The sequence below is a fragment of the Elephantulus edwardii genome, unplaced genomic scaffold (genome assembly GCF_000299155.1).
Source record: "Elephantulus edwardii isolate Elephantulus edwardi_28Jun2011 unplaced genomic scaffold, EleEdw1.0 scaffold00197, whole genome shotgun sequence".
Lineage (NCBI taxonomy): Eukaryota > Metazoa > Chordata > Mammalia > Macroscelidea > Macroscelididae > Elephantulus > Elephantulus edwardii.
Window position 1 is genome coordinate 5,832,933 of NW_006399947.1, and position 14,739 is coordinate 5,847,671.

At 34.4% G+C, this 14,739-nt stretch overlaps 1 protein-coding gene across 2 annotated transcripts in view; it reads left to right on the plus strand.

The window, feature by feature from the left end:
• The window catches only part of GABRG2 (gamma-aminobutyric acid (GABA) A receptor, gamma 2), a 210,569-nt gene that overhangs the window by 74,071 nt on the left and 121,759 nt on the right, over positions 1–14,739 (plus strand). For both annotated transcript variants that reach the window (XM_006897047.1, XM_006897048.1), the window contains exons 5-6: positions 7,143–7,225; positions 12,130–12,267. In XM_006897047.1, the coding sequence (XP_006897109.1) occupies positions 7,143–7,225; positions 12,130–12,267 (221 nt within the window). The remainder of the gene's footprint in view (positions 1–7,142; positions 7,226–12,129; positions 12,268–14,739) is intronic.

Consider the following 14,739-nt stretch of genomic DNA (forward strand, 5'->3'; position numbering starts at 1 on the left):
GAAATGGGAACAACTATAGATCTCTTCTAGTCAGTTGGCCAAGTAGTTGTTCTCCAGATTTCTTGGCACAACTTGGTGAGCACATCCACGGCAGCATCCATTAGCTTAAATATGTCAATTGGTATACCATCTGTTACTGGGGCCTTTTTTTTTGCTATTTCCTTCCAAGAAGCTTGACCTTCTTCTTTCATCACCGTAGGCTCTTTCTCATATGTTGTTTCATGAAATTCTTCTGTGTCTGCCAATTCTATAAAATGCTGGTCTGTCTGATACTTCTCCAAATCTGAACATTCAGATTATGACAGACTAGAAAGAAAGATTGGCCATCCACTTCTGAAATAGCAGGCCTCTGAAAACCCTATGTACATCAACCAGGAAGAATTAAAGATACTAAAGAATTGAATAGAAGATTTCAAAAGGCAGCAAGTGATGACAAAGTAAAATATTACAATAAAATGTGCAGAGTTGGAGTCAGAAAATTAAAAGGGCAGAACTCGCTCAGCATTTCTTAAGCTCAAGGAACTCAAGAACAAATTCAAACTTCGAGTTGTTATAATCAAGGATGCTTTAGGCAGAACATTAAATGATCCAGGAAGTATTAAAAGAAGATGGAAATAATATACTGAGTCTGTAAGCAATAAACAAAATAAAATATTTTAAAATTATAAAATGATTTTAAATTTTATACCAGTGGTATTTTTAAAATCTGTTTTGTTTCTATAAAAGTTTCTAAGTCAAGTAATTTTTTTTCAGAAAATTATTCTTAGACATTAATTACCACTGATTGATGCCATTAACTAATTACAATGTCATTGTACACACTTACATTGCTATTACATTCATCCACCATCTCTGTTTATTCTTTTCTTTCCCCTGCACTCTTATCTAATCTTTAGTGTATTTCCTGTTCCAGAATGTTAAACTAGGTTAAATGACTACCTCACCTTCTCTGACCCTCTACCTTTCCAAGCATGATATCCATTTGCAATGATTGCCAGCTGCTGATAGTATGCTCAAAACATATGAGATAAAGTTTCATGATTCTTACCTCCAAGAAGCAACTTGAATTTTCTTACAAAATACTTATTTTTTGCCAGACCATAAAATATTAAAATTTTTTATCTTCTTTGTCTATACCATGCAATTTAATGCCATAAATTCTTCAGTCTTCCTTATTCATTTGGCAGTTTTCATAAGCATGTGACATTGAGACTAGCTCTTGAGTCAAATCTGTTACATCATCTCTAGTCATTTTCTCATTTTCATAAAATTCTTTAATTTTTCTATGAATATTTCATAACTTCCAGCATCTGAAACCTGGACAGTGAAATAGTATGCCAGAAGAAAAAGTGAAGCCTTGAAGCTGTGGTGTTGAAGTATACTGAGTGTCCCATGGGCTGCTAAAAGAACAAAGAGATAGGTTCTAGAGGAAGTTCGACCAGAATGGTCCTTGGAGGCAAGGATGACAAAGCTTCATCTCACATACTTTGGGCATGTTGTTAAGAGAGGCTATTCCTTGGAGAGAGACATAATACTTGGAGAGATGGAGAGTCAGTTAAAGACAAGAAGCCCTTCAATATGATGAATTAGAATAGTGACTACAGAAATGGACTCAAGTGTGTCATAGATTGTGAGAATGACAAAGGATAGGACAGGGTTCAAATCTGTTGTGCATTGGGTTACTATGAGTCATTCTCAACAAAACTTAACAATAAAAAAAAACATTAACTATGGAATCATTAGGTTTTTAATGGAATTGTTATTGAAACAATTTAAAATATGTCTTTCCTAATATTCACTTTTAAGTTAAGTGCATTAAAATGCATATATATAACTTTGGTCTGAGGATTTTTGTGTGTTGATATAAATGTGTGTATTTATTTTCCTATCTGAAATCTATTACAAATTTTTACAATTATTTTATTCTAATTTACTAAAATAATACTAATGTACATTTTTATTTATTAATGAAGTTAATATTTTTGCTTAAATATTAAGTAAGGATAAAAATCCTTCAGCAGTAGCAGCAAATTAAAATCCCAACTATGTCTCTAGTTATGCTTCTTTATACAATTTTAAGTACAACACAAGGATTATAACACTAAGTGGCAAAACAATTTTTTAAATTATATCTTTTTATTCAAACCTAGCTCAACTGACCATTTGGTAGGTTTTTAGAGATTGTAAATTGCAAAGGAGTAGATTGTCCTTCTTGCAACTGAAGTCACTGACAGATTTGAACTGTCAGAGAGGCACTGATACTTAGTTTGCAATGAATCCTGTACACTATGCCACTTAAGCTTTTCCCACAACAATTTAGAGTTTATTAATTAGGTTCGTTCAAGATAGAGCAGGCTTGGAGCTTTTGTACATAAGGTCACAATGAGTCAAAAGCAACTTGAGTGTACACAGGAACAACAAATAGTAAGTAATTGTCAATGTCACTCAAAGGACTGAACTGTACCTAACACAAGGCATCATATTTTCCACTTTGTGATGACAACACAAATTGGTTGACATGGAACCATTTCAGGAAGTAGCATATGATTAAGATCCAATGGTCTTGCAAGAAGAAGTCAAAGCTTCAAAGAAGACACTGGCAAAAAGTAAGAATCTAGGAAATAACAGACTAGCAATTGTAGTATTTCAGTGAACCCCTGAATGTGATCACTTATCTAGCCTGTCACATTTGCAAGAGAGCTAGCTAGCCAACCACCTGGAAGAGATCCATATTTGTGTCCATTATTCTCACATAGGTCATCCAACTGAATGTGGAAATTATAGAATAACATCATTAGTATTGCTGTTGTTGTGTACCATTGAGTCAGAAACAAAACTTATTAGACAAGTGAAACTTTGATAAAGATTATGAGAAAAAAAATACCTGGAGCAATACATAAACAGAGAACTGCCATAAATTAAAAATGGATACAGAAGAGTCTATGTAACAAGGGATATCATTGCTAATGTCATGTAGACCTTGACTGAAAGCAGAGAATATAAGAAATATACTTGCCTTAGCTTTATTTGTTATGCAATGGCATTTGACTGTATGGATTATAATGAATTATGGATAGCATTGAGAAGAATAAGGATTAGAGAAAAGTTAATTGTGTTCATGAGGAACTATTACATGACTCATAAAACAATTATTCATTCAAACAGAACAAGGGGATAATGCACGATTGAATATCAGGGAAGCTAACCTTACGTGCTGTATCCTTTGAACACCTCTATTCAATACATACGTAGAGCAAGCAGTCTATGAAGCTGAAATGTAATGAAGAAGAATGTGGCATCAGGATTAGAAGAAAGCTCATCAACAACTTGTGTCATACAGAAGATACAATGTCGCTTATGGAAAATGAAGATTGAAAGACCTTACTGCAAAATAGAAAAAGACTACAGCTTTCCATTTATTGCATCTCAACGTAAAGAAGACAAAAATCCTCACAATTAGACCAGTGAATGGAGAAAAGATTGAAATTGTCAATGAGTACATTTACTTGAAGACTACTAAAGATTACTAAAGATACTAAAGATAGAGGAGGAAGAAAGACCAAGAATGATGTCAGAAGAAATCAATGTTAGAAGAGAGATGTCAGGATAGACTCTGAGTATTGCATTAGAATGCAGAGAAGCAAAAGCAAAGAGAAGAAGTTAGGAAGTTAAGGAGCTGAACAGAACATTTCAAAGAGCAGCTCAGTAAGACAAAGCAAAGTATTATAATCAAATGTGCTAAGAACTGAAGTCAGAAAATTAAAAAAAAAATAGACAAACTCTCAGCATTTCTCAAGCAAAAGGAACTGAAGAAAAGTTCAAGCCTCGAGTTTCATTACTTAGAGATGCTGTGGGCAGGAATTTCATGATACAACAAGAAGCATCAAAGGAAGGTGGAAGGAGTACACAGAGTCCCTGTTGGGATTGTTAAGTGTTGTAGATGACCCATATGATGAATACAAAACTTTTATCTTTTTTCCAAGTTCATAGAGTTTCCAGAGGCAAGCCTTTTTTGTAAGTGGACGCCCTCCTGCTTTCAATGTTGTTTTATTGGAGAGATCCACAAAAAACAGGGCTTCTGGCCCTCGGGTCTAAAAGCTTTTTTTAAATATGAAGCCTAATTAGCTCAGTTCACTCCCTAATGCGAGCAAGAGCCAAACTCCAGTCTCAAGCCCAAATAGCAGAATCTGGCCAATCTACGCATAGAGTTACTGCATCAAAAATGTTTAGATGACACAGAAGAATTTCATGGACAACATATGATCAGGAGGCAGTGGTGATAAAAGATGTTCAAGCTGCTCCAAAGGAATTGGCAAAGAAATAAAATCATAATAAGGCCATAGAGATTGATGGAAAACCAATTGGCGTATTTTGACAAGCAGATGCAGCCCTGGACATGCTTACCCTGTTGTGCCAAGAAATATAGAGGACAAATATCTGGCAAATTGACTGAAAGAGATCTGTATTTATTCCTATGACAAAAAAAGGTGATTTAATAGAGTGTGGAAATTCTTGAACAGCATCACAAATAATACATGTAAGCAAAATTTTGCTGAAGATTATTTTTAAAAATTACTGGAACATAAATTGACAGATGGATTTACAAGAGACATCACTAGAAGGGATGTCATTCCCAATGCCAGTTGAATCTTGGCTGACAGCAGAAACAGCAGGAGAATGTTTCTTTATAAGTTATTGACTATACAAAGGCATTTGACTGTGTAAATTACAACATATTGCAGCTAATATTGATAAGAATGGGAATCCCAGAATACTTGATTGTGCTCATAGGACCTTGGACCAGGAAGAAGTCATTAGAACAGAGCAAAGAAAACTACATGGTTCAAAATGAAGAAAGAAGGGCATCATGGATGTGACCTTTCTCCATACCTTTTCCATTTATATGTGGAACAGATCACTTTGGAGACTAGACTTTATTAAGAAAAATGTGGCATCAGGATTGGAGGAAGATTCATCAACCTGCTACTTCATTAACAATATGCAGGTGTCACAGTCTTGCTTTCTGAAACTGAGAAAGATTTGAAGTGCATGCTGCAGAAAGTCACATATACCACTTGTATATGTCAGAGATAGTGAGATTACCCCAGGATAATTGGACAGGGTTCTGAGCTATTGTTCATAGAATCACTGTGAGTCACAGGTAACTTGCCAGCACATAACAATGTTTTTTACTTAGATCCCATTGAAGCAGCAGTCGAGCAATTAAAAAAAAAAATTAAAAATATAGCATTAGGTAAATCTGCTATCTAAGACCTCTTTGAAGTGTTTAGTGAGCAAAGATGTCAGTTTATAGATTAAGATATGCTTGATTTAACCCATGCTATTTTATAATGTTTTATATGCACTTTTATATGTTTTATATGAACTTTGGGCAACAAAAAAGGAACAATGAAAAATTGATGCTTTTGAATTTTAGTATTGACAAAGTGTAATGAATATACCATGGACTCCTAAAAGAAAAAAACAAGTCTCTTAGAAATAGTGAGTCAGGATGGTGATTAGGGGGAAAGATGTTGAGAATTTTATCCCACATTTTTCACAACATACCAGTTCACATCCTTGGAAATGGAGATGGGATACCTAACAAGATAAACTGACAGACTCAGTGACTGCAAAAATAGGCTTAAATCCTCAGGAAGAAGATTGTTAAGATGGTGCAGGATTAGACAGATTTTCAGTCTGTTCAACCTAGGGTCACTCTGATTTGGTATTGACTTGATAACAGCTTACAACGTCATGCACATGAGAAAATTAGACAATAAAGTACTTAATGACAAATTCATGTTAAAATAAAGATCAGTTGATGTCTTTGAATTATGGGACACCCTGTGGACTTCCTCCAGATGAAGGAACAAATCCGTAGATGCAAGGAGAGTGAGACTGTAACATAGATTTAGGACATATTATCAAGAGTGACTGGAGAAGGTCAAGATGCTTGGTAATGTAGAGTGTCAGCAAAAAGGAGGAAAATTCTTAAGGTGAATTGGCACAGTAGCTTCAACTAAGGGCTCAAATATTTCTGTTTTATGCGGGGACAGTTTGTGTCAGAACCAACTCAGTGGCTTCTAACAAGTGAAACAAACGAATAGTTAAGGCCCTTAACAACAATGACAAACATAATAATAATAATATCTTCTAAATTAAAATTTATTCTAAACTTGATGGTGATCAAAATCAATAAAAGCCATATGATATTTATTACTTTAATGTTTATATCTATCTATACATTAAAATCAATAAAACTAAAATGTGAACTTTTGAAAAAACTATCATCATGTCACCATTACCAGTTGTTGTTCAACAATAGTAAATACATACTTAGAGTGGAGCACTATTAAGCCATTAAATTGAATTCATAGAACAGAAGAGAGCTAATAGCTTGTAAATATAGGTTAGATAAATACCTATTAAAAATGTTCCTCAATGATTTTCAGTTAGTTTTGTGATCTAGTGTTGCTTAAAATTCACATAATAATTAAAATTAACACATAAATAATACTCACAAGGAGAGGTCATACTTTCATTTGTTGTTGCTGTTACATGCCATCAGATTGGAACTTCCTCAAAGCTGACCTTTCAGGAGGTTTTCAAAGGCTGTAAATTCCACAGGAGGAGATTTCCCAATGTTTTTCCACAGACCAGCTGGTGAATTAAAAATGCCGTCCTTTGGTTTGACAGTGCAATTCCCCACCTCCAAGCCACCAGAGCCTCCCATGTTTTCATTAGTAGATAAGATTTATGTATTGATATCAGCATTAATCTGCTGATAATGATACTTTGGGGTTAAGCTTTGGGAAGCGCTTACATTGTTAAGTAAGCAAATACAGTCTATCAGGAATGCCATGTTAATTGTACAAGTGTTTTATTGATCATAATTTCTGGAGAAAGGTAGCAAAATTGAATAAATGCAGTTATTTGGACTGCAAAAACAAATAGACTACATTAATATTTGAATGAATATTTCAGACCACATTAGATTTCTTCAAGAGAGATTATCATTTGTTATCAGTAGCATTTTGAGATATACTTTCCAAGGATGAATGAAGAATTAAAGGTTATTAAAAACTGTAGTGCTGTATGTTTTTAATGATACTATTAAAACATAATGTCTTTATATTTAGGTTGACAATTGATGCTGAGTGCCAATTACAGCTGCACAACTTTCCAATGGATGAACACTCTTGCCCTCTGGAATTTTCTAGTTGTAAGTAATTAGTCCATCTGTAGTCTGCATCCTCTCTCAGCAGCGTATTATCTATGCAGTTGCAGTATCAATAAACTTTTAGGGTAACAGATTTATAGAATGATATCAATCAAGATTTCTGTCTAAGAAGACTTTGACAATCTCTTTTATCACAACCTCAGTTTGTCTATTTCTGGAGATTCCTAGAGAAGAATGTCTTTTTTGTTTTCCTTTTAAAAATCAAGGATTACAAGTAAGTTTTGTAAATTCGTCGTCATTTTCCTTTCTTAAAAAGAGTTTTAAGGCCAAGTCTGCATTATTTTTTTAAACGTGCAATGGTTTAATTATATATCTTGCTCACTGACCCAGAAAAATAGTGTTGCAACAGATTTGCTAGTTATTTATATACCAGAGAGCAAAGAGATTCAACAGTGTCATTTACTGACTCTAATTTCATCATATTATTAAAGATAGAAAAATTTAAAATAGTTTATTTAGCTGAAGCTCTGTCTGTGATTAGAACTATTTTCTCATCAGTGAGGAAGCTCTGATGGAGTACACATAGAGATTTACTTCTAGGCCATACATTTCTTTTAGTTTGAATCTACCATTCACTGGCTTCTCTGGGGGAAAAGAATAATCTCTCTCCTCCAAGGCAATTTATAGCTTTAGAAACCAAGTGGAGGGTCAGTCAGCTTGGAGTCAGTTTTAACACAAGGGCAATAGATTTTTTTTTCTGCACCATTGAATCAAAGACTGGGCTTAGGTGCAGGGTAGGTCTAGTTCAAATTCTATCTGCATCACTCACACACATTATTTACTTTGAGCTAATTAATAATCTTCATATGATCTTTGCTTTTTTAGATGACCAACTGTGATTTTAAAATCTTTCCCACAGACTTATTATTTGATTGATATTAGAGAGGGATCAGTCCTTGGAAAAGAACATTCTGCTTGGGTAGGTAGAAGATCCTCAACAAGATAGGTTGATGCAGTAACTGCAGTGTTTGGCTCATGTATATGATGATGATGTATAAAGATGATGATGTAGAGATAATGATATTGACTCAGAATGGAGCAGGTTCACATCTCTCATTCATAGGGTTGCTATGAGTTATAGGTGACTCAATGGTATAAAGCAGCATCTACAAAATAATGTGTGTAATATTATTGATAGGCTACCTAACATATATTCAATGTTCATAGATTGATTCTTATTCATAGGCACTCCGTAGCACAGAGAAAAAGTGCTGCATAATATTTTAAAGTATGTCATTTTTATAGAAGATTTCCCCATGACTAACTTTGAGAAGAATAGGGATGCCAGAACACCAAATTATGTTCATGCAAAACCTATACTTGGAACAGGAAGCGGTCTTCAGAAGATAGCAAGGAACCACTGTATGGTTCAAAGTCACAAAAGGAGTGTGTAAGGGATGCGTCCTGTCTCTACACATTTTCAATCTATGTGAGGAACATATCATTTGGAAAGCGGGGCTTTATGAGGAGGAATGTGGCATCAGGATTGGAGGAAAACTCATCAACAACCTGCATTATGCAGATGGCACCACTTTGCTTGCTAAAACGGGGGAGTTTCGTATTGAAGTGTTTGCTTCAATATGAAGTTTAAAATCAAGAAGACAAAGATTCCACTGTCCCAATTGTCAGCAGCATGATGGAGGAAGAAGAGATTGAGTTTGTTAAAATTTCATCTTGTTCAACTTCACAAACACTCTTGGCACCAGATATCAGAAAATCAAAAGACAAATTGCACTAGTAAAGTCTTCTATCAGGAATCTCTCCAAAGTGCTGAAGAGTAATTATGCCAGTCTAGAGAAAAAGGTATGCCTGATCTAGGCTATGGTCTTCACAATTACTTGCTATGTATCAGAGAGTTGGAAGTGACTAACGATGACAGAAGAAATGATGCTTTTGAGTTGTGGTGCTGTAGAAGAGTCTTGAATATACCATTGACTATCAAAAGAACAAGCATATCTGTTTTCGAAAGGGTGAAATCATGTTTCTCCTTGGAGGCAAGGATTTTTTTTAATTTTTACTATTAATTTTATTTAATAATTAATTTATTAATATTTAATTTAGGGAGGAGGAACATCACAGGAGTGGAAAGCCCTCTATGAGGTGGATTGATTCAGTGGCTGAGGTAATCGGGATGAGTGTATCAGAGAGTGTGATTGGCACAGGACAGAGCAGAGTTTAGGGCTGTTGTACATAGGGTCTCTACGAGTGGCAAGGACTCAATGGCATGTAACAACAAACAACACTGTTAGTTTTAATAAACATTTACAGAGATTTTGGATTTCCATTCATTCACTTTTCTCCCCACCCACCCCCCACTACCAGTTCACTCTTCTCTTTGAAAAGCAAAAGAAAAATACAATCCCCTCGCACCCCCCCCCACCCCATTCCCACCTCCTAGTATACTCCATTCTGCTCTGCAACCTTCTTTCCGGATTTTTATGATAATCATAATGCCCTATAATATATTTCTTTTAAACTGGAGGCAATGTTTTTGAAGCTCCTTCTCACATTCTTCGGACATGTGGCCCTAAATGGCCAGTCAATAGAGAAGGACATCATGCTTGGAAGAGTGCAAAGACAGAATAGGAGAAGATGACCCCAGATTAGATGGATTGACAAAGTTGCTGGGATAGTGAGGGTTGTTGTTGTTGTTGTTGTTATGTGGCGTCTCATAGCGACCCTATGTACAATAGCCCTAACTCTGCTCTGCCCTGTGCCAATCGCACTGTCTCTGACACTCCCATCCAATTATCCCAGTCACTGAATCAATCCACCTCATAGAGAGCCTTCCCCTCCTGCACTGTCCCGCCACCCTCCCAAGCATGATGTCCCTCTCCAAGGACTGGTCTCTCCTCACAACATGTCCAAAGTATGTTAGACGGAGCCTCAGAATCCTTGCCTCCAAGGAGCCACCCGGTTTAACACTTTCCAGGACAAATCTGTTTGTTTTCCTAGCAGTCCATGGTATTCTCAATACTCTTCTCCAGCACCACAGCTCAAAGGCATCAATTCTCCTATCCTCCTTGGTCATTGTCCAACTCTTTGATGCAGAGCAAGTGATTGCGAAGACCATGGCCTGTATCAGACACCTTAGACTCCAGAGAAACACCATTGCTCTTCAGTACTTTGGAGAGGTCCCTAACAGCAGACTTTCCCATGGCAATGCGCCTTTTAATTTCCTGGCTGGTGGTGCCAAGATTGTTGACTATGGAGCCAAGCAAACTAAAGCTGTGTACAGTCTCAATCTCTTCACCTTCCATCCTGATGCTGCCAATTGGTCCAGTGGTGAGAATCTTTGTCTTGTTAAAGTCAGTGAGAATGGCTCAGGATAGGGCAGGACTTAGAGTTATTGTGCATTAGGGTCACTCTGAGTCTCAGGCAATTCCATGGCACATGACAACAAGAACCTCACCTTTATCCGTGGAGTGGCTGATAGGTTTTGCCAACCATTCTTCATGTTAGTAGGGTGAAAAATATTTAATAGGGACTTTCATCTTATTGCTATTTTGGTTAATTACTATTTCAGAGAATAGATTTCAGAGTGAAAGATTCCATAGTGGCATGTCATAGTTTAATTTTAATAACCTGTATAGATGTTTCTTGTCAAAATCAAGCAAACTTCAGTTTCCAAAAATATTTTTCTTATTAATAGTTCAGCAATCATGCTAGGTAGCTTACCTCCTCCTCCTTTTTGAACATATAATTATGCATATTAAAAACTAATAACAAATTACCAACAAAATTGTAATAAACATACTAGTTAAATCAATAATTGTTATTGCTGTTGATTGCTGTCAAGTCGAGCATGACTCATAGTGACCCTATGAACAAAAGGCCTGAATCCTTTCTGTAATTATCACCATTAAAATTCATAGAGTTTCAAGAGGCATGTTGTTTAGTACGTGGATGCCACCCCTTGTGGTGGGGATGGTAATAGTTTAAATATCATCAATTTCAGTAGGTACTGGTGGGGGAATATTATTTTATATATCATAAATTCAGAAGAAAATCCCCTTTTAATTCTCATTTCATATGTTTTTTTTCCAAGAACTGAATGTTTTATTATCAGTTTAAGATCTTCCCTAATAGTTTCTTTTTAATATTGCCAATCAATCTAGTATTCTTCTGATTTAGCTGAAATAAGCAACATAATGATTTCTATTCCAAGTGTATTACCACTCAATAAGCTTCTGCAAACTCAACACAACTTTGCATCGCTATTGCTATCAAAAAAATTCAATCACCAACATATTTTCCATTCTTAAAACCCATAATTCATCTTTCTTTTACTCAATTTTCACTGCCTCTTCTAGTTCTGAGGGTTTTATTTTCTTTTCTCTGTCATTTGAATTATTAAATGTGAACTAACCACAGAACTAAATAAAAAAGGAAAAAAAAGAAGAAACATAAGTGATTCAACCCTAATCATATAACCACTTATAACTAATCAGCTATTCCTTCATACAGTGTTAACAGTAGGCAAACTGTTGAGATGATTTCTAGTGTTTTTTTAAGCTTGAAGTAGTTCATTCTACAATTTAATTAAATTAAATTAAATAATAAATTTAATAATGCTTATCAGTTCTACTAGCACACATTATGTCACAATTGTTCAATTACTGTTCTCCTAAAAATTAAATTCTTTAAGGAACATAACAAAATTTTTAAAAAAATAAATAAAGTAAAAGTTTAAGAAATGACCAGAATAGGAAGTTGGTACTAGTGTTTGCTACAGAATCCCTCTTTCTACTACTTTTGTTCTATGATATTTATCCAACTTCTAATCCCATATGTCTCAGTACCTACCTCAATGTCTTATTTATGGAAGGTGATTACTACAAGTGATCCATAATAATTTTAATATAGAGTTTTCCTTTTTATGGCAGATGGCTATCCTCGTGAAGAAATTGTCTATCAATGGAAGCGTAGTTCTGTTGAAGTGGGTGACACCAGATCTTGGAGGCTTTATCAATTTTCATTTGTTGGACTGAGAAATACCACTGAGGTAGTGAAGACAACTTCTGGTAAGACATGCTTGTAAAGAATGTTAAATAGCCTTTCCAGAGTTAAAATTCTTGTGCATGTGTTTTAAAAGATTTTTTAAATACAAGCTAGTTAATGATATTAATAAGATTAAATGAAGTATTCTAATTTTCTGCAGGGAAATTACAATTTTTACTTTTATAAAATATATTAATGAAAATAATTTTTACCAATTTGAATCAAATTTGATTCGAGATGTATTTGGAAATTATTAGTCAATTTCATTAAACAGAAATAAGTAGCAATTGTTTTTTATAGGAGTGAAAAAGCTGAAAGTGTTCTTTCAAAATAAGTGAAAGCATTTAAAGGAATCATATAAGGATTGTGAAGGGTTTTTATACAAATGCAAAAAATAATCATGGTTAATATTCAGTAACTTAATATTATATTTTCCTTTTAAAGTTTTAAATTGTAATCTTAGTGGAAGTTTACAAAGCATATTGATTTTCCATTCAACAAGGCAAACACACTATATTTTGTTAAATTTATTATTATTCCACATTGTAACAACCCTCTTCTCACTTCTTATTTCTTTTCTATTTCTATTTCTTTTCTATTTTTGCCTGTCTTTTCGGCTTTCTGAACCTGAACAAATTACGCCCTTTTGACCTAATATAGTTGATTGTCCAAAGGAGTGTTCCCTGGTGTTCTTGATCATCTGATAGATCTACCTATTTTTTTGGCTAAAAGTTGATAACATAGTCTTATTAAATTCAAATCATATTCATCAATTGGTTAAACATTAGAATTTTATATTGGGCAGACCTGGGGCTCCATCCTTTACTAGCTATAGGGTAAATCATTGAACCGTTTATGGGATTTGCTTCTCTATCCTCTAAATGTGGATAGAAACACCAACATTAAGAAGATACTGTGTGGTGAGGAAGTGAAGTAAAATGTTTAGAATGATACCTGACAGGTAGTGAGTTCACAATAAATAGTAATATTTAAACATACTAATGTTATGAAATCTTATGACATAGTCTGTATGAAGTTGCACTGCTAACCCCTCCAGAGGTTTGAATCCACCAGCAGCACAGAAGAAGAGAGATGGGAAGTCTCCTCCCATGCAATTTACCGCCTCCAAATATCTACTAGAGTACCAGATATTAGTCATTTCTGACTTGGTGACAATGAATTAGGTGATATTGACTAATATTATTAATAAGCATCAATTTTTAGTGAGGTCAAAATGTAAATTTCAAGAGAAAATTTTATATTGTATATAAAATCTCATAATTTGTAATGAGATTAATTCAGTTGATTTAAAATTTTGTTTAGATAAAGTTAAATATATTTTCAAATGAGATCTGTCTCTTAGGTAACCAGATTGAAACCTCTGCAAAGGTGTGTACACAGTTTATGTAGATTATTACAGTTATTCCTCTAAATATTTAAATATATCCCTATTCCAGTTGTAAACATCATTTTGTTAGTTTCTGTTAAGTTTTAAATTAAAAAAATATTGATTTATTGAGTAATTTTCTTTTGATTTACCTACAGAAATGTGATTTGTATTTATGTGTAATACACAGGACATGTTTTTGTGCTGCTTAATTAAATACAAGCTTTTGTTCTATTCTATTATTATTTTGTTCTATTCTATTCTACTATAAAAAGCAAATTTAAGCACTGCTAAAAGATTTAAAATTGTCTTCCTACATGCATCATGCTTTAAATCCGTTATCTTAATATAACATTGTTTCCACTATTTACATATTTATTTTAAAAGCATTCATAATAAAATCTTAAGATCAAAGAAATACTGGAATATACTTTTAAAAACGATTTTTAATTGATTTTCATATAGTAATACCTTTACAGTATGTTTTATTTATATGCATTTTCCATACTAGTTTATTTACAAAATTCTAATACGAACTTGAACGAATTCTTTCAATTTCCCTCACCTCCATACCCATCAAATTGTACATCCCAATGATTAAAGCCCCCTTCCCCCTACACATTCACAATCCTCTGCTTCCAGCCTTTCCCACCCCACCTGAATCCTTATACTCCTTCTAAAATAACGATTTTATACAATATTTATCCTCATGGGACTGAGTTAGTTCACTGAGCATAATGCTCTTCAGTCCCTCCCAAGTTAGGTAATAATTTACAAAGTTATTTCTCCCGCTTGCTGCATAGTTTCCATTGTGCGAAGGTACCATAATTTCTCAAACCATTCTGTTGTGGTTGAACATTTGGGCTGTTACATGTTCTTGCGATGGTGATCAATGCTGCTATGAGCATTGGTGTATAAATCTCAGTTTGTGCCTCAGTTCTTATATTCTCAGGGTATATTCCAAGTAGTGGAATAGTGGGGTCATGTGGAATATCTATGTTCAGCTTTTTACAATCTCACCAACAATAGAATATACTTTTAAAAAGTTAATCTGCTTGCTTCTCTCCTTGAAAAGCAAAAAAACTCCGAGCAAACGAGGTGGGGGGGG